At 52.2% G+C, this 19071-nt stretch overlaps 1 protein-coding gene across 1 annotated transcript in view; it reads right to left on the reverse strand.

Annotated features, from left to right (window-relative positions):
- The window catches only part of SORL1 (sortilin related receptor 1), a 47484-nt gene that overhangs the window by 10759 nt on the left and 17654 nt on the right, over window positions 1–19071 (reverse strand). Inside the window, exons 14-38 of the mRNA XM_014890451.2 lie at window positions 18429–18615; window positions 17307–17435; window positions 16985–17070; window positions 15226–15398; window positions 14937–15068; window positions 14716–14807; window positions 13855–14101; window positions 13305–13443; window positions 12353–12526; window positions 12098–12211; window positions 10951–11073; window positions 10465–10584; window positions 8167–8292; window positions 7837–7944; window positions 7177–7308; window positions 6831–6962; window positions 6045–6179; window positions 5617–5772; window positions 5092–5241; window positions 4606–4734; window positions 3003–3129; window positions 2306–2475; window positions 1948–2060; window positions 1554–1658; window positions 554–626 (exon numbers count right to left, since the gene is read on the reverse strand). Coding sequence (XP_014745937.2) covers window positions 554–626; window positions 1554–1658; window positions 1948–2060; window positions 2306–2475; window positions 3003–3129; window positions 4606–4734; window positions 5092–5241; window positions 5617–5772; window positions 6045–6179; window positions 6831–6962; window positions 7177–7308; window positions 7837–7944; window positions 8167–8292; window positions 10465–10584; window positions 10951–11073; window positions 12098–12211; window positions 12353–12526; window positions 13305–13443; window positions 13855–14101; window positions 14716–14807; window positions 14937–15068; window positions 15226–15398; window positions 16985–17070; window positions 17307–17435; window positions 18429–18615 — 3372 coding nt within the window. The remainder of the gene's footprint in view (window positions 1–553; window positions 627–1553; window positions 1659–1947; window positions 2061–2305; window positions 2476–3002; window positions 3130–4605; window positions 4735–5091; window positions 5242–5616; window positions 5773–6044; window positions 6180–6830; window positions 6963–7176; window positions 7309–7836; window positions 7945–8166; window positions 8293–10464; window positions 10585–10950; window positions 11074–12097; window positions 12212–12352; window positions 12527–13304; window positions 13444–13854; window positions 14102–14715; window positions 14808–14936; window positions 15069–15225; window positions 15399–16984; window positions 17071–17306; window positions 17436–18428; window positions 18616–19071) is intronic.

The raw sequence follows: 19071 nt of genomic DNA on the forward strand, positions 1-19071 counted from the left end.
CAAAAGGCTTTTCTTAAAAAAAACCAGAAAACAACAGGTTGGGAAGGAAATTATTTAGTGTGCTGTTTGAATTTATCTGCTGTGAGACTGTGATGTTGTGATAGTTCTTGGGAGCTGTGGTTGTTTTTTATGGTCTAAACCTGCAGGAGGAGCCACAATAATTGTGACCAAAGAGAGAGAAGGATGAGCCAGCATCCTTTTAGAGTGAGAGTGATGGGGTTGGTAATTTCTTATCTATCTGGAGGCAGGGTTTGGCCTACAAAAGTCTGAGAGAATCTGTCTGCAGCCTGGGAGAGAGGGAACAGGCTCTTGCTCAGTTCCAGGGCAGCACATCCATCCCCTGTGCCACAGAGCTCAGAGTCAGTGGCCCCTCCAGACATGCCACTGAACTCTGAGTGAAAAAATCACTTTGTACAGGCCACTTCTAACAGCAGAGGTGTTGAACAGGGTGAAAGGCCAGGGAGGTGGCTCTGGGTGCTGCTGCTGCTGTTCCAGGCTGATACTCTGCCTTTTTGTCACCTTCCCTGAGCTGACCCAAACAACAACATTTTACCTTTGCCTTTGACGGTGGTGATGGATTTGGATTCACTCCAATTTCCCACCCCTCTGCTGGTTACTGCAGCAACCTTTGGAAACGAGAGGGTGAGGGAACATGAGCAACACTGTACAGTGCAAACAGAGCACGAGGTTAGAGCAAGGTCACAGACCTGGCGGGGCTCCTGGGAACAGGACTTGCAAGCAAACAATAGCTTAATTACTTGGCAATAAAATGCTTAATGCAGAGATAAAGCCGGCTGCTTGAAGTCAATTAAAGGAATCTAAGAGGAGGGAGGTGCAGCCTCTTTGCAGATAACTGCTCTCTTATGAGATCTCTGAGGAGTCCATGGAGATAAGGAGCTTGGGGCTCCACGGGCCATAGAGGAGGTGAGAACCACGCCAGGGAAACCCATGCAAGCCCGGAATCTCCTTCCAGAGATTTATTTGGGGATGGATTATATTGGGAAGGAAGACGATGGGAGGAAAGCCTCCCACTAGCTGTGAGAATAACATGGATTTGGAGGAGAGGATTTAGTGAACTTGCCCAAGAACCCAGGAGAATGGACAATGGCAAAGCACACATTTCCCAGGGCTCGCTGTGCAGACTTTTCATTTCCTATTCTTATTACTTCTGTCTATAATTACCCAGCCTCTCCCCTGTGCAGACATTCCCCACAGGCAGATCTGCTTCTTTTCCCACTGATACACCAAGGACCAAATTTATCTCTGGCCCACATCCAGTGCAATTGCAGTGACATTGGAATGAGCAATGAGCAGGGAGGATTTTGTAATCCAGCCTGGCCTTCTGGGACAAAGGAGCAAGTCAAGGGCCTTGGAACTGTGGACATTAGCAGTGCAAATGCCAAGCCCCTGGTGTGGGCTGGCATTAAAGGGCAGGGATTTAACAAGATGGTTTTTTTTTTAACAAAATGTTTTTTTAGCAAGTTCTTGGCTGTGCAGGACTTGGGCCACTCAGAAATGAGAGGTCTCTTAGAGAGAGCTTTGGAAATACTCACCCTGACTGTGTAGAGAGTGTTGACCTGCAAGTCCTTGATCTCTGTGTAATTCTTGGTGGTTCTGAGGGATGTCCACTCCTTGGATCCACTGCTGCTGTATTCCACCTAGGAGCACCAAAACAAAGCGTGAGGGCTCAAAAACACCAGAGGTCAGCAGGTCCCTGTGAGACAAAATGTCAGCAGAAATAAGCACGACGTCTCAGAAAGGGAGAAATTAAGAACTCGAGTGGTGTGGTGCTGCCTGCAGCCTGCAGCATTTCTTCTCCCTGGTGTTCCCAGCAGATTTCCTCCCCAGAATATCCCATTCCAGGCCCACCCCTGCCTGCAGCTGGCTGTGTGCTGCTGTGCCCATGGCCCCGAGCTGTGCCCAGCCCCAGTGGGCAGCAGGACTCACGATGAATTCCCGGATGAGGCCGTGGGCATTCACAGGGGGACTCCACCAGCACATCACCACACCCTCAGCTTCTTTCTTCAGGGACAGCTGAAGGTTGAAGGGAGCATCTGGTACTAGTGAGAGAACGAGAAATATTAGTGAGCCACAGTGCCCAGAGCGTGCAGGGAAAAGCAGCATCTCCCTGAAAAATCAGCACAAAGGTGGTGGACGGCCTTTTCTCCCAATCCAGCACAATTCCCAAGCCCATGGGGTGACCCTTTTTGTTCACAGCAGGGATTATCTCCATGTTTTAACCCAAAGCAGCAGAAATGTGCCCTGGTTTGGCACGGGGGTGGGGGGGAGCAGCAGCTCTGCTTACATCCTTCGGGTGCCCTCAGCGTGATGAAGTCGTTGGTGTTGTAGACCCGGCTCAGACACTGCACCTGCACCTTCACCTGGTAGCTGCAGTCGGGCTTGAGGACCTTCAAAACGCTGTTGGTTTTGTTGCTGTGGGTCTCCAAGACCTTCCAGATGCTCTCACCGACCACCCTGAGGGACAGAGCCACACGCCTCCAGTCAGGATGGGCTTTTTTAGCACAGAACATACAGATTTATCCCAAAAAATGGAACTATTTTAAAAGGCTGCTGCTTGTTTTGGTAGAGCCACACCACCAGTCTTGAAAAGATGCTGTTGGAAAGCCTGAATTAAGCGTGGCTTGGTGACTTATAAGCCTCTGAGCTTTTCTCTTGTGCTCAAATTTATTATCTTTGTTCTTGCTGCTAATGGCTCCAGAAAGACAAGGCCCAAGTGGGAAAAAAAAATGAATATAACAACTTTACTGTCTGAGTAAATAGTCAAGGAGGAAACCAATGCAGTTTGTCACAAATGCCCTCTGGGTGCACCTATTTTGTGTCTCTTTTGCTACCAAATATTAGATTTTCCAAGTAGAATTTGATTAAGGAGCTCAGAGTGTTTCAGGCCTGACTCTGTGTGGTTCTCTGCAGTAAATACAGGCACACCTGTGCTCATGCTTGTCCCCTTGACCTGACAGAGCAGCAGGGGAGGGATGGTGTACCTGTAGTAGATGTTGTAGACACAGGAGGTCGAGGACATCCTTTTTGGCCGAGCCCATGTCAGGGTGACATCACCAGAGAAATCAGCTGTCCACTGCAGGTTCTGGACTTTGTACACAATGGTGTCATCTGAGCAGAGAATGGGAAGGGTTAATTTACTGCAGGGAAACAAGCCCTGTGCCCAGGAGAGAAACAGGAGTTCTGTTTGTAACAGGGAGGTAGAGATAACACTGACTGAAGGGGTGTCTGCACCCTTTAAATGAGATGTGTGATTGATCAGTGGAGAAGACTGGGCTCAGAGAGGGCAGCTCAGAGCAGGGATTTACCCCTGGTGCTCTTAGTTCTACCCAAAATGTCTTTATGCTACATCCAAATTTGTTTCCTCACAAATTTGTCCTAAACCAGGACAAATAGGCAAGCGTCCCCTTTCCCCTAAGGAAAGATAAAGTGTGGCTGTTGATGAAATACTGGAAATTTTGGACGTGTGTGAGTGCAAACTGCTCAGTGCCACCCTTCTCCTGGTGTGATCAGTCTGTGCTGTCCCTGTCACCACCCAGGGCCTTTCTTTGTGTGTTTTTTTCCTTATCACATCTTGTGTTCAGCAGCAGGACACAAGCAAAGGCTGGTAATTCAAGTTTGGTGCTTGCCTTGACTCGAGCTCTGCAGCTGAATCACTGCCTGACCTTCAGAGGCATTCAGGGGATGAAAGCACCATGGGACCCAGCCCTGGCAGAGCTGGGCATGGGAGCTGCTGATCTGAAATGCCCCAAATCCATGCCCTGCTCCTACCAGGCCATGCCCTGCTCTCTCTGTGTTGGTGCCCAAATCCCTCTCTTGTGGCTTGGCTCTGCTGGGGTGCTCAGCTTTGGTGCTGAACAGAAACCAAGCAGAGCAGAGGTGAATTGCTGATGTTTTGCTTTCCCCAAACAGCTGGAATTAAATCCAGCAGGCACGTGGGTCCACGGAAGGCATGGCAAGACAATTTTTCCAAGGGAAGAGAAATGGTTTTCCCTTGGCATAGCAGCCAAGTCGTGCATCTCAGCAGCTCCTTCCCCCTCCCCTGAACCTGCTAGCCTCTCCCAATCAATATTTAATTAAAGAACTAAACCTGATTGATGCCCAGCCCCCCCAGCAGTTCATGGGGAAGCAGCTGAAGCTCATGGCCAGGGGCAGTGATCGATCTCTGTTACCAGCCCAGGGTGGGCTCTGCCCCCACAGGGCCACCAAGGGCCAGCATGGGACAGCCAAGGGTGGCAGCAGGGCACGTGCCACCTCCCCCAGGGTCACCTTGTGAAGGAAGGCAGAGCAAGAAACTCTTGCTTCACCTGTGGGCCATGTAAAATAGACAGCTTTGCTCATATCCATCCTAAAATGATTTTTTTTTTTTTCTTTCTGTGTGTAAGGCTGCTAGAAGACAAATTGTCAGTGTAGAAGCTGCTGGGAAGTTTGTCCCAGCTGGTGATAAATGGGTGAGGAGGTAGCTTGGACAAGTGAGCAGAGGCAGATAAATCAAGGCTGTTGGGAGGGAAAGGTCACATATCCAGGAGAGCAGCTCTGTGTGCTGACAGGGAGCAGGGGGTGAGGGATGGCAGAGTTGCTGCTTACCTGTGCAGTTCCTCTCATCACTGCTGTCTGAGCAGTCCAGGTACCCATCACAGCGCTCTGTCAGCATGATGCAGGCTTCCCCATCCTCACATCTGAAACCACTGGGGCACGACAGGCTGCTCTGAGTGGCTGCAAAAGGCAGAACACCTCAGGACTCGAGGCAGGGAAGTTCCCTCAGCAGCACTGGAATGTTTGCAGGTGGCTGCACGTCAGGGATGGAGCCCAGGCTGATGTGTCAGACACTGGGGTGTCTCCTTCTGGTTCAGAAGAACCTGGAGCTAATCCCATGAAAAACAACTGGACTTTAATGGGATTAGCACTGCTTTTATCCCTTTGGGGTGTTTTTGTTGGTTTTTTTTTTCTGTAAAGGGTTTTTGTTTTCTGTAAAGGACTTTTCCCTGCAGGGATTTCACCAGCAATCAAAGCCTCCTCAGAGGCTTCCCAAGGGAAGGATCCGGGTGGGAGCTGTCCCTTGCCCACACTCACGGCAGTTCCTCTCGTCTGTGCCGTCCTGGCAGTCCCTCACTCCATCACACCTCTTCCAGTTGGGAATGCACTTGTGCAGCTGCTGGCACTCGAACTCGAAGCGGCTGCAGCGCCCTGGCAGTGCTGGGGACGTGGCTGTCACGTTGGGTCCTGCACACAGGGAGACAGGCAGGAAAGCACCGAGGCACGGCCAGGCTGGCACTGCCACCAGCAGGGACCAGCTGCTGTCCCCAGGTCCCGGCTCCACTAGATGGCAATCGCCTTCCATCTAGCAGGTGCAGGGGATGACTAAGCCTAAGCCATCCTCTCTCCTGACTGCAGAGGGCTGGAAAAGCCTCTGCTTTGCAGGGAATGTCCTGCTCTGGAGCACTGTCCCAGCTGGTGGCAGGAGGGTTACCCCAGTGCCAGGGGACATTTTACACCACGGCGTAAATTAACCCCGTAACCTAGCCAGGCTCTGAAAGGCCAGAATTGCTTGCAGGCTGATGGGGGAGAAGGGAAGGGGTGAGGCAGGGGAGAGCTTACTGGAGGTGGGACAGGCTTCTTCGTCAGAGCCATCCGTGCAGTCCCTGTAGCCGTCACACACCCAGCTGTTCATGATGCAGGCGCCGCTGTTGCAGCGGAAATGGTTGGGCAGGCACGTCGGGGGCATCAGCGTGGTCATGGCATGAACTGGAGATCCTAAAAATACACCAGGGAGAGCTGACCTGAGCTCCCTGCTCCTGTGTAAGCTCTGCCTGCTTCCCGCGGAGCCGGGGGGAAGCAGGTGAGGCAAGCTCGGTGCGTTGTGTCTGTAATGAGGATGTCCAAAAATATGGAGTAAAAAGATGCACGGAAGTGCCCACTCATGGGGCATTTTTGGAGCCATGGGGGCTGTGGGAAGGCAGAGTGATCCTTCAGCATGTCCCAGTCCCTGCCATGTCCATGTCCCAGCCTCAGCAGGGTGTCCTTACCCTCGCAGTCCTTCTCATCAGACCAGTCCCCGCAGTCGTTCTCCTCGTCACACTTCCAGCGGTTGGGGATGCAGTGCCCGTTCCCACACTGGAACTGGTAGTACCGGGAGCAGTTCGGGGCTTCTGTTGGGTTTTCTGGCAAGGAGAGGAGAGTCCCATGAGCCACAGGGTTACCTCAGCACAGCTGAGAGGTGGGAGCACCTCAGGCTGGCCCAGAGAGCACCACCCTGAGCAGCACAAGCACATTCTTTTCCCTTCATCCCTAGCATTCCCATTCCTCCTCTGTTGTCTGTTTTCTTCCCCACCACTGCTTTGTCTGTGTTCTTCGTGGCCAGACACCACCCCTGACCTCAGAACCAGAACAGAATCCACCAGAGCGTGGCAGAAATGGAGGAGCAAAGCCTGCAACTCCGAAATGAGGCTGCAGCTGCCTCGCCTGGCTGGGCACAGCTCCTACAGCCACCCAGGGAACAGTGGTAAATATTGGGTTTGGCTGAAAACTGCTTGTCTGCTCGGGGCTGGGAGTCTGAGCAGTAAATATGGTCACAGAGGACTTAGTGAAGCATGAGATGTGCCAGGTTTTCTGTGTGCTTCACTTTACCTGCCTGCAGTATGAGGGAAATGACACCCATCTCCAGCTAGGACACGCTGTGATGTGCACAGGGAAAGCTACACTCACACATACACACACACGAGTGAAAACATGAGGAGGACAGTACTCCATGCTCCTGGAATCCAAAGGAAGCTGGAGTTGCAGTGGCAGGAGGCCCTGGGGGTGCTGCTCACCACAGTTTGCTTCGTCAGAGTAGTCACCACAGTCGTCCATCCCATCACACTTCCACACCAGGCTGATGCACACACCATTCTGGCACTGGAAGCTGAACTGGTCACAGGTCCGGTGGAACTCGGGGTCCTGGGCTGCAGGGAGAGGTTTGGTGTAAAGATCAATGGCTTCAGGAAAGCTTGAGCAGGAAGGAGCACACAGGGGCAATCAGGGATTTCTGAGCAGAGCATCTCAGTCTAGAGCTCTCTTAGGAGAGCTGGCAGTTCCTGGTAGCCTGGTTCTCCCCATACCTCTGGCTTCATTCTGTGCCCACCCTCCCTTGGCAGAGGTGCCCTGTGTGACACTTACAGCACCCAGCATAGCTGGCATCTTCATCTGACCCGTCCCGGCACTGGATGATGCCGTCACACACCATGGAGTGGAACAAGCACTGCTGCCGGTTCTTGCACACAAAGTCCATGTAGCGGGTGCACAGGGGCTCTGCAGGGACGGGGGGAGCAGGAGGACAGGGGGTGGCACCTCTGCTGTCCTTGCAAACAGCAGTGTCACCCTCATGAGGACGGGGGTGGCACCTCTGCTGACCTTGCAAACAGCAGTGTCACCCACCGGGCTCAGTGCAGACCTGAGCGCAGCAGGAGGACTTTAGGGACTTACAGAAAGTTCAAGAGAAATGCTTTGAGCAGTGTCCCTGCACAGGCTGCCCTCACTAAATAACCCCTCAGGGTGGGCACAGGCACCTGGAGGGGTTTGTGTCCTCCCTGGCAGCGTCCTCCCACTCTGTGCCTTTTGCTGACCCGCCGATTTCACAGGGGGCTCGTGACTGCACACTAAGGCTCTGCCATTATCTCCCAGGGCTTTATTCCCAGTGGGACAGGCTTGGGCAGACCAGGAATGCTCTGCCATTATCTCCCAGGGCTTTATTCCCAGTGGGACAGGCTTGGGCAGACCAGGAATGCTGCCAGCCCTCAGTGCTGGGCCCCAGCAGCTCCCCCTGAGCCCGGTACCCACCACAGTGCTGCTCGTCCGAGGCGTCGGAGCAGTCGTTGATGCCATCACAGTGTTTGCTGGTTGGGATGCAGGTGCCATTGGGGCACTGGAAGCCGTTGCACTTCTTCTCTGAAATCCAGAATGGGGTGGATGTTGTGTGTGTTTTTTCAGGGTTTTGTTAAAGCTGTTTTATTTAGCTAAAAAAAAAGCCATGGTTGCCTTCGCACTGTGATTGCTTTTGGAGGCGTGGGGGGCTCTCCCCCTGAGTTTGCTGCTGGTTTAGCTCAGTGGGTGTGCAGAAATCCCTCCCACCCGTGGCAGAGCCCCTCACACACACGCAGGACACGTTACCACAGCTGGCAGGGTCCTCATCAGAGCCGTCCTGGCAGTCGGCGTCACCGTCACACGCCCAGCGCTGCGGGATGCAGTGGCCATTGTGGCACTGGAAGCTGGAGGCCTCACAGGTGTGATAAACTGCTGAAACCAGAGCAGGGGGACACTGAGTGTGGCGTGTCACCGTGTCCCTGCTGGGCTGAGAGTGAGTCAGGCCACAGCAGCACACCTTGCTCCTTCCCCTGCACCAGGATCTCCCATCACGAGCAACCCCCCCCTGGACCCCATGCAGAATTCCATGAGTCCCAGCTCTCCATGGTCTTTCCCTCTCTGTGCTCACAAGCCTGCTGTGCCTCAGGGGTGGCTTTTGCAGTGTAGAGATCTCCTAAAGCTCTCCCCAAAGTCAGCAGCCTCTCTCCCTTTGATCTCAGTCCTTGGGGTGTGTGTGCAAAGGTGACAGTGGTGGCATCGAGCCAGAGATGGTGAGAAATGTCACCGAGATCAAGTAAGGCTTGGCAGAGCTGCAGAGTCCCCCGTGCAGGGCAGGACAGAGTCAGAGAGAGCTTTTAATTAAGGCAAACAAGGCTCTTCTATGTTGCCAAAGCAAACAAGAAATACAATTCTCCCTGGGGGTTTTCCTTAGGCTCCTGTCAGGAAAAGATCTGCCTGTGGGGTATCTGGGTTGCAGCCTGGTTTGTGTTGTCACTTTAGAGACAAATCTTGCTCCTCAAGCAGGAGAGTGCTCAGAGTTATAGAGAAAAGCAGTGTTCAACTTAATTAAATGGCGTGATCCTGAGTTTTAGGTTAGAGAGTGACATGCACTCACAGATATTTTGAAATAGTACAATCTGGTGGCAGTAATATTCTATTAGGTATTCAGCATGAAATGTAATTATTTTAGATAAGAGCAATAATTGCAGCCCGGTGAAGTCAGACGGAATGTTCCTCAAATAACTGTGATCCTCTTAGATAATTCCAACTTGGGGCTTTACAAACCCGACATGCTTTTTAAAGTAGGTTCCTCTCCTGTAGTAATTCTCTCTGGAGAAACTCATATGAGAGATAAGTGATACCAATATAAATTAAACCTTCTTAGAAAGCCACACTCATGGAATACTAATGACCAGGATCAGCCCTGTGGGTGCTCCAAGCACAGCAAAAGCCACAGGGGTGAGCAAAGAGGAGCTCAAAGATCTGAAAAAGGGATCTCTTAAATCCTCATAGCAGAGCCCCAGGACAGCAGCTGGTGCCACTCTCTGTCCCAAAGGCTCCAGGCTGCACCTGAGGCAAGCTGCTGCCAGGATTCCCAGAGGCTGTCCTGGTCCCTACAGCCTCCCCATGGATCTCTGGAAAGCACTGCTTTTGTCTTGAGATATCCCATGTATGGCTGGATAAATACAACCTTGTGTCTCTCACTGATGGACTGGTGCTCTGCCTACTCTGAGAAGTCTCAATGCAAGCACTGAGTTTTTTTGGCCTGGTTGATAGTTTTGCTTGATTGTTTCTGGTGGAAAAGGCCAATGCACTGCTATCTGTTGGTTTTCCTGAGGAGAAGAAGGCTCTGTGTAGGTGTTAACCTCAGGAGGCTGCTGAGGAACATCACTGTGGTGCTGAGGAGGGTGGAGTGTTGTGACTTTCCACTCCAAACACACAGTGAGGCTCACAGGACTTGCTGCACAAGAGGCATAAAGTAAGAACAAGGTTATTTCTGCCAGCCAGCCTGCTTTAATACAAGTTGGAGGAAAAGCAAGAGTGAGTTTTGTATGTGGGACTCCATAACTTAGGACACCCTCTTTAGGTTTTCCAGCCCATGGAGCAATGAGGCTGCCAGAGGAGGACCAAAACTGCCAAACTAAACTTCCCAAACTAAATCTGCCTCTTCTTCAGCTCAATTAACTGTGGAGAAGCTGCAAAGAAGGCGCCTGTTTTCTGCACCAAATTAATGCCAAGGGAACAGAGTGAAAGCTGTGAAATGCTGCCAGTGCCCACTGGCCTGCAACACAGGAGCTCTTTTTGCCAGGAGAGTCCTTTGGCTGCTCAGCAGCTACAAAACCACTTCCCATCCCACAGAGCTTTGCCTGTGGGTACAATCTGGCAGGTAAAAAGCAAAGCTGGGTCATTGTGAGCATCTCAGAGCTGCCAGCAAATTCCCAATGAACGGGGGGAAAAGAAATCCTTGGATTTGGAGCATCACATCACCCTAAGGTGCTCTAACAAGCAAGGAAACTGAGGCACAAGACACTGGCTAATGTCTCCCAGGCTGGAAGTAAAAAGTAGGAGCAGCAGGAGGTTCTTGATCACCACCTGAGCACTCACCAGTGCAGTTGGCTTCGTCAGACCAGTCCCTGCAGTCGTTATCCCCATCACACATCCAGGACAGACGGATGCACATCCCCGAGCTGCAGCTGAACTCATCGTTCCTGCACTGGTGAGCCTCTGCAAACAGAATTCTGGGCTTCAGGTCACGGGAATGGCCAAGGAGAAGAGCAGGAAAGCTGGATAATAATGGCACAGAAATCTCCCAGCTGCATTATGGTGAGGGGAAGAACCAGCACACGACCTCAGTCTCTTCTGTCCCTCATTTCCCAGGATGGTCCTGTCCCTAATTCCCCAATACCCTGTGAATGCTGGCCCTGTCCCCATTTCCCATCCCCAGTAAATGAGGAGGAGACATCCTGGGTGAACAGGGAGATCTTTCCCTACATCACCTCCAAGCAGCATCCAGGGGATGCTCTGAGCAGCACAGAGGGCTGGAGAGCAGCTGCCCACCCGTGCCCAGGGCGGGTGAGTGTGGGCACTCACCACAGTGACTCTCATCGCTGTTGTCCCCACAGTCATCCTCCAGGTCACATTTGTAGGACAGGGGGATGCAGGTCCCCGAGCCCTGGCAGCGGAACTGGGTCTCGGTGTCGCACACGGTGGTTGCTGATGGAGGAAGAGGAGGAGGAGAAGATGGTTAGAAAATGGTTTCTGCCGCCTGAAGGTGTGTACTGAGTTTGAGTGGAGGGACAGAGACTGAATCCTGCCAGTCCAACCTGAATTCCTGCTCTTGTATTTTAATGCCGTTTTTAGGCCCTCCATGTAAAGCAGAGCACACAGGGGGCAGTTTTCTGTCTGGGGATCAGGACTGAAACTCCTGATGTCCACTCCCAAGCCAGGGAGCAAGAAGCCAAGGCTGTAGATCTGTCTGCTCCCCACAAAGGGGATTGAAAGCTCAGGTGGTGGGGTGAGACAGGGCAGCCAAAGCAGGGAGAAGCTGGGATTGAACATTGCTATCTAAGGCAGCATCTCTGTGCCAAGCTGGTGACCTCTCTCCAAGGAATGGGGACCCACAGAGGCTTTCCCACACCTGGAACCAGACACTGAACCCAAACTTGGACTCTGCTGACTGGTACCTCAACTTTGCCAGGGAAATAAGTTCTTTATTGGTATAAAATGGGCATAACCAGCCTCCCTCCTGGTCCTGCAGTGATTCCTAACTTCAAACCCAGAACTTTTTCCACAGTGCACTAATCCAAACCCTCCAGGCTGTGCAAAGCTGTGGAACATCTGCCCCTCCTGCACACATTGGCAGCTCCTAACTTTGCTCAAAAAGGTGACCTCCATCTTTAATGTGTGAACTGGATTTATTATCTCAACAAGAGGTCCGTGTCAGCACTATCTGCTCTCTTTTCCTCATTGGCTGTGCCCTCAATTAGCTTCAGAAGACAATTAGTGCAAGAGACACTTGGCATCAGCCTCACCAGATTTTAGACACTGATGCCTCATCAGGTCAAGGGGATTGGGACAAACCCCATCCCGTTTGCTTTGGGAGTTTACCAAAGGAGCTCAGGGAGCCTCTTGCTCTCCCTGACTGTGAAAGGAGTGTGGACCATCAGCTCAGCTGAGCTGCCCCCACAGCAGACACCTGGACCTGGCCAAGCCAGGGCCACCAGGGCAGGACACTCACGGCAGTTCTTCTCGTCGCTCATGTCCCCGCAGTCATTGTCATTGTCACACTGCCAGATGCTGTTGATGCAGTTCCCATTGGAGCACCTGTACTGGTTGGGCAGGCACGTGTTTTCTGGGGCAGGAGGGACAACAGAAAAGAAGCTGACATGAGACTGTGCTTCCAGAAATGGGCCACCCTCCTCCCTGACAGAGGACAGGTCACACCGAACTCCCGTGATGGCAGAGCAGCAGCAAGAGCCAGGCAGGGCTTTACCTTCCTTTATGCAGGTGTTGTTCTTCATGGCATAGCCATGGGGACAGTCACACCTGAGCTCCCCACTGGGCAGGACCGTGCTGGCCACCCCCTCAGGGCACTTGCAGCTGCGGCCGTTGTTGGACCTGGGCAGGCAGAGCAGGCTGCAGGGCTTGGAGATGCAGGCATTCTGTCCTGGAGAGGGCAGGAGGAAGGGACAATGTCAGGGCAGAGGCACGGGAGTCCCAGTGTCACCTGCCAGCCCAGCACAGGAGTCCCAGTGTCACCTGCCAGCCCAGCACAGAGGCACAGGTGTCCCAGTGTCACCTGCCAGCCCAGCACAGGTGTCCCAGTGTCACCTGCTTTGGGTTCAGACCCCGTCAGGAGCCAGCTCTGCAGGACTGAGTGCTGAGGTCACCCTTAGGAATGCCCAGAGCCATCTGCTCCAGGGAGTTTGAAGGCCTTTGAGGGGGAAAGATTGGTTGGAAGGGACACAACTCATCCCAGTGGCTTTGGAGGTCTACCAAAGGATGTGAATTACTGGTAGAGCCCTTCAGTGGTCTGGTACCCATCTGGAAATGGATATATACAGCACATGAGGGTCAGCACTGCCTTGTCACAAAGCATGACAGATGATTAAAGGACAAAGCTGGTGCAGCCCTGAAATCCTGGGATTTTTTGGTCTTTACAAGATTTTGATGGAAAAGCCAGGATCTGTGACATAAACTATGAGATGCCACCACAGCTGAATGCCCTAGAAGCTCTCTCCCTGGGGAGCATCTCTCCTGGCAGCCAAAAAGCAGAATACACCACTCATGAAACTCATTCCTCATGACTGTGCCCGAGAGCCTCAAGCCCTGCAGGAATGGGGATACACTCAAGAAATGCAAGGATGGCCCAGTGGGCTGGGAACCTGTGGAAATGGGAGATGAACACACCCCTAAATCCCAGGGAGGATCATCTGCATGATTACCTGTTGTCTTTCCTCTGTAAAAGATTTTCATATCCATGATCCCATTCAGCCGGCCGACCAAGATCTCCATCCTGGAGCCGCTGTTTTTGGATGCTCTGAAAATACTCAGCTGTGACCAGTCATTCCAGTAGATTTCATTCTGAAACACAGGCTTGGCTCTTAGTGTGAGGAGAGGCACCACCAGGGCCGTGCTCAGCAGTATACCTGCACTAATCACCCTAAATACTGGATTGGGAGAGTGAAAAGTGTCCCCAACCCACAGGGGAGAAGAAGAGGAAGGCCTGAGGTGGGATTTGAGCAGGAATGAGGGTGACAGAGTGATCTGCTGAGTGCTAAACATTGCAGTGCAGCTGCTTGGGAATGCTGGTCCTGGATTTGACTGCACTTGCCTGCTCATTTCAGGGATTTGTGGGAATGTGCCAGAAGCAGAAAGACAGCAAGTGTTGTTCCTGCTCCAAATCACATCCCTATCCTTCAAATTCAGTGTGCTCCTCCAGCACCAACCTCAGAGCCTGCATGCCGTGGAAAAACAACAATGGGGAAAACAAACCTTAAACACAGCAATGGCATAGGGGTGAGGGAGGCTGTCCAGGATCACAGATCTCTGCATGCCATTGAAATCCACCCTCTCGATCCTGTCCATGTAGGCTTCAGTCCAGTAGATCCAGTGGTCATCCACAGAAATGCCGTTTGGCCACCGCACACCCTCCGAGACGATGCAGCCGGCCAGCGAGCCATCCATGTCACTTCTGTAGATGCCAGCCCTGGAGTCGCCCCAGTCTGTCCAGAACATCAACCTGGCAGCAGGCAGAGAGGTTACTCCAAATCCCAGCTCATCAAAAGGAACCAGGTTAGGAGAGGCTGAGGTTGGAATGCTTTACATCTCTTGCACGACGTGCCTTTGAACAGGGAGCTCTGCAATTCTAATGAACACCACCAGCAGATTTATGAGCAGCACAGAGGCTTTTGAGCTGCAAGCTCTGTGGTGGGAGTGCAGCTGCAGGTTACCTTGCCATGAACTGCTTCGGTTTGTCAGATCTACATTTGCAGCCAAGGCCAAACCCCAGAAAGATGTAACTTGCATTTGGCTCTCGAATTCGAGCACAGCTCAGTTTCTCATGCATCACTGCAGCTTTCCCCACTGACCAGACCAGTTTTACAGGCAGAAAAAGCTATTTACTAATGGATATGTATGGGTAGGAAGGATAAACAATCGGTGATCTGTGCTCTGAGGGAGCTGGTGCCTTAGTTGGGGATGCAGTGGTGACAGTGGGCTCCACAGGGCAGGACTGTGCTGTACCTGTCTCTAATTTCACCTCACCAAGCTGTCCTCCCTGAGGAGGAAGTGGTGAAGGAGCAGCAGTTTCCCTTGGGAATAGCAGAGAAATATTTGGGATGTTTTCTTTCTTACCCATCTCGGGGAACCAGAGCCAGGGCTCTGGGTCGCTCCAGTATCGAGGAGTTGAGGACAGTGAGTCTCAGGTCTCCATCTGGATTGGCAACCTAGACCCAAAACCAAACCCAGCACAGGTGTGTTTGCTAAGGCCACTGCTTGAAGTGACACAAAATATACGGCAGGCGATTATTGCTCCTTAATTAAATATGCACTGCCACGAGTGGGCAGAGCTGTACCTCGATTTTGGGAATCCCAGCGTTGACCCAGTAGAGCAGCTGGCTGAGAGGTTCAAAAGCCAAAGCTTCCACTGTTTCCAACCCAGTGCTTATGATTATTTCCTGCCCAGAGCTGCCGTTGAGACAGAGACGCTGGGAAAAAAAAAAATAAAAATAATCAGAATAAAAGACGAGGAACTGCCTCAGCCTGAAGGCCAGGTGACAGACAGCTCGGAGGGGAGGAGTACCAGGACAAACATTTGCTTTTCAGGGTGTGGATGCAACAGCCGGGTGGCAAGGTGATGCTCACCTGGATGATGTCCAGAGTGACATCAGCCCAGTACAGGCAGTTGTGCTCGTAGTCAAAATCCAGGGCCACGGCCCCCCTGAGCCCGGCCAGGGGCAGCTCCTCGCTGACACCCGAGGCCAGGTCGTAGCGGTGGATGGAGTAGCGGGTGGCATAGAGAATGAACTCGTTCTCCTCTGCAACAACAGTGCCTTATTTAGTGGCCATTTTCGGCTACTTGAGGGGCAAAAAAAAGAAAATATTAGGTGATTTTCACCCCTGGTTTTAGCACCTCGGGGAGGCAAAGAGCCTTTGTTTCAGTAGGATTAGGTTAACGGGAATGTGGTAATAGCTTCTCATGGGGCTGGGCAAACACTGTGGGCATTGTCTGGTCCAGGAGGAGGAGGAGGAGGTGGTGAAGGCTGTGGCGGCACCGAACCCTTTCTTCCCACATTAGTGCTGCCAATGGGATACAAAATACTGATCTCCTTTTCCTCAAAGAAACCCCAACATTAAAAAGAGTGGGAGTGATGCAACTCTGCAAGTCCTCAGGGACAACAGGCCCCGCAGGAAAAATCCCAGAGAGGGTTTTGTTCCCAAATGGAGCCGACTCCAGGTAATGGGATCCTGGTCCAGGACAAAGTCTCCTGGGCATTATCCCACCACCAGTCAAGTCCAATAATGCTATTAATGAGTAGAGCTAATGTCAGTAAGTAACTCTGGCTGTGCATCCCTAATGAGATTATACGGAGATATGAAACAGATACTGTACATGAAAGTGTTTCCATGGAGCGAGCCAGCGCGGATCCGGAGACATCCGCAAACACTCTGGGAACACGGCACTTCAAAGGCCGGCCCGGTGGGGACCGCAGGTTTATTTTGCAATCAGCAGGGCCCTTCTCAGCATGCCCAACACAGCTCTCCAAATAGCTCAAGAGGGCTCAGAGGGGTGAATAACGTGTCAGGAGTAAAGCTGAGTGCAGCGCTGGCAGGAGTCCCAGCACAGGGGATGCTTCCCCGTGCTGTTCCGCACCTGGAGGATCTCTGGCGCGCTGAAAAATCTGAGGGCAGGGCAGGGGAACCTGCTGCTGGTGGGTCTGGCTGCTCTGCTCAGCTCCCCTGCTGCCCTTCCACGAGCCCCTGCCCTGCCTGAGGCTCTGGAGCTGCAGCACGGCAGCAATGCTGATCACGCAGCTCGTGACGGCAGATTAAATTAGAGCTGTAACGAGCAGAATGCAAATAACTCTGGCAGCACAGGGGCACGGGGCTGCTACGGTGCCTTTGAGAGGTACGTTTGAGAGGAGAAAATAAGGATAGGGGGGTGAATTGTGGCAGGCAGAGGTGTGAGGGCTGAAGGTCTGCCCTGGTCTGGCCCCAAAGTGCCATCGTTCAGCTGCACACGGTGGCTGGCTCAGAGTGGGACCTTTCCAAGGAGCCTTCCCAAGGATGGGGATCTAATGATCCTTTGATCTAATTCCTGTCTTTCTGGTTGGGTTCAAGCCAGCTACAGCAAGGATGTGACCAGGATGAAGGGATTCCTGCTTGCAGCCTGCCCCTGAGGGCTTCAGAGGGCTCTGCACCGTGGGCAGATGCTGCTCCTGAGCTGGAGCCTCAGCAGCTCTGGCCACAGCACAGGAGAGGGCGATTTGTAACCCACCCAGGCTCCCGTGTCACAGGTTTTGTCTGAGAGCCCTCTGGGACTCCGTGCCTGGTCCCTGAGGCACCAGCCAAAGGTTTTATGAATGGAGCCCTTGTGCCCAGAGCAGATCGTGCACACACTCACCCGCCAGCGGGCACGGCACCAGCTCCCCCTCGAGCCGCGACTCGATGTCTCCACCCGTGCAAGTGTCCCCTGAGATCTTTCTGTAGCTGCAACACAACAGAGCCAGGCAGTTTATTCCATGGAAAAAAAAAAAAACCTGTGAACAAACCACCCCGTACAGCCAGAACAAGCTGTGGTGTTTAATTGCCATGTATGTCCTAACATGCCGTTTGTTTGCTGCCACTCTTGTGGGTTTTGTGGTTGTTTGGGGTTTTTTTAATCACCAGTAAGATAAATCCCAGCGCTTGGAATATCAGGCTGCCCTCCAAAGCACAGCACATACCCTCGAGTCTTCCTGTAGGTTGAGCCAACAGGGCAAGGGACTGGTGGGTCATAGGGCTTCCCAGCAAACTCAGGGTCAGGGACACAAACTTCTAAGGATAAGTCATCGCTCAGTTTGAAGCCAAAATCACTGCAAGGAGAAGAAAGATGTAGGGAGGGACAGGGAAAAGCAAAAAATGCAGCCATGCTATACTATGAGTCTATTTTTGCATAGAATTTTTAAGAAGCCAAAGTGACCATTCATTTATTATCAGTATTTAGCTGCACGGAACATCTCCGAGCCAGACAGGATCTTTCAAGAACACTTTGCAAATCAGCTTTGCCAGTGGCTGGGCAGGCTGGGGAAGGTGAGGCAGCGAGGCAGAGCTGAGCCAGTGTGCTCTGAAAGCTGGCTGCAAGCCCCAGTCCTGCTGCTCGGCTGGCTCAGGTCACTGCTCTGTCTCTTGGCTGGTGCTGCTGGTAAAATGGGAGTTACAGTGTGGCTGTTCTTTGGAAAACAGTGGGAGAGAGAGGTTTTGTCAGTGTGATTCTGTAGGGAGCCCAGGGATGAATTCTGAGGCAGGATCCCACCAGCCCTGCTCTCAGTCTGCTCGTGGTGAGCCAGACTTGGTCTCAGCATCAGACAGAGGCAGTCTGGGGACTGAAAGCCCAGTCCCTGAAAAGCAGCTCCCTTTCTAACCCCAAACCTTTGCATCAGGTTGCCAGAGTGTATTTCCTGATCCTGAAAGCTGTGCAGTGTCAGGATTGTGGGAATTGCAGTCAAAGGGCAATAGCAGGGCCAGCTGCACCCCTGTGGCTACAGGATCACAAAGATTTTTGGTGTATCTCTGTCTGTGATGGGAAATTATCCATTACCGTTTGGAGGGTGATGGATTAACAATACTTCCTTCTTCCGTGGAACCTTTCAGAGGCTCCCAAAAGGCTCTAAAGACATTAATTAAGTCTCATGCCCTGTTATTAATGAAAGGATGTTTTCAGTCTGTTTAGTTTCCTCTCTGCTATAAAATGAAGCAGCGACACTCCGAGCTACATAAATTGGATGTTTGTTCACTCGGAGCGATTGGTCACAGACACTTATCTTGGATTTACAATCCAGACTACAAGAAATTAATTGGTGTTTTACCATTCAAAGTCCTCCCTCGTACAAGAGCAGTTGGAGACCATGACAGGCCTGTCAAAGTCTTCCCCATTGAAGCAGGTTGCATGAGGAGTCCTCCTTTTGAAAACAGTTTTATGGCCCAGCAAACATTCATTGCCTCGCTCGTCTGAGGGTGACCACAGCTTGTAGTCGTTCTCTGTGCAAGGCACACCTGAGAGGAAAAACAAGGTTGGGCTGCAGAAAGGTGCAGCTTTCACAGCACCCCAGGTTTAAAGACAGAGAGATGCCAACATCCCTGGTGCCCAGGAGTGCCAGGAGCGCTGGCATCCAGCCCCACACCACAGGAATGTCTCTTCTCCCAGGCAGCCACTGACAGAAGGAGAGGACACAGCCTTAAGCTGTGCCAGGGGAAGTTTAGGTTGGACATCAGGAAAAAAAATATTGAGTGATTGGGCACTGCCCAGGGAGGTGGTGGAGTCACCATTCCTGGAGGTGTTAAAACAAGTCTGCACTCAGTGCCATGGTTTGGTTGATGAGGATGTGTTGGATCTTTTCCAACCAAAGGTCTTTTCCAGCCTAGTTCATTCTGTGATTCTGTGATTCCCTCCCCTCTCCACCCTCCCTTGGCACAAAACTTCCCCCAAAAGTGCAAGGCCCCCACCCTGTC

This window comes from Sturnus vulgaris, chromosome 23, assembly GCF_052056855.1.
Source record: "Sturnus vulgaris isolate bStuVul1 chromosome 23, bStuVul1.hap1, whole genome shotgun sequence".
Lineage (NCBI taxonomy): Eukaryota > Metazoa > Chordata > Aves > Passeriformes > Sturnidae > Sturnus > Sturnus vulgaris.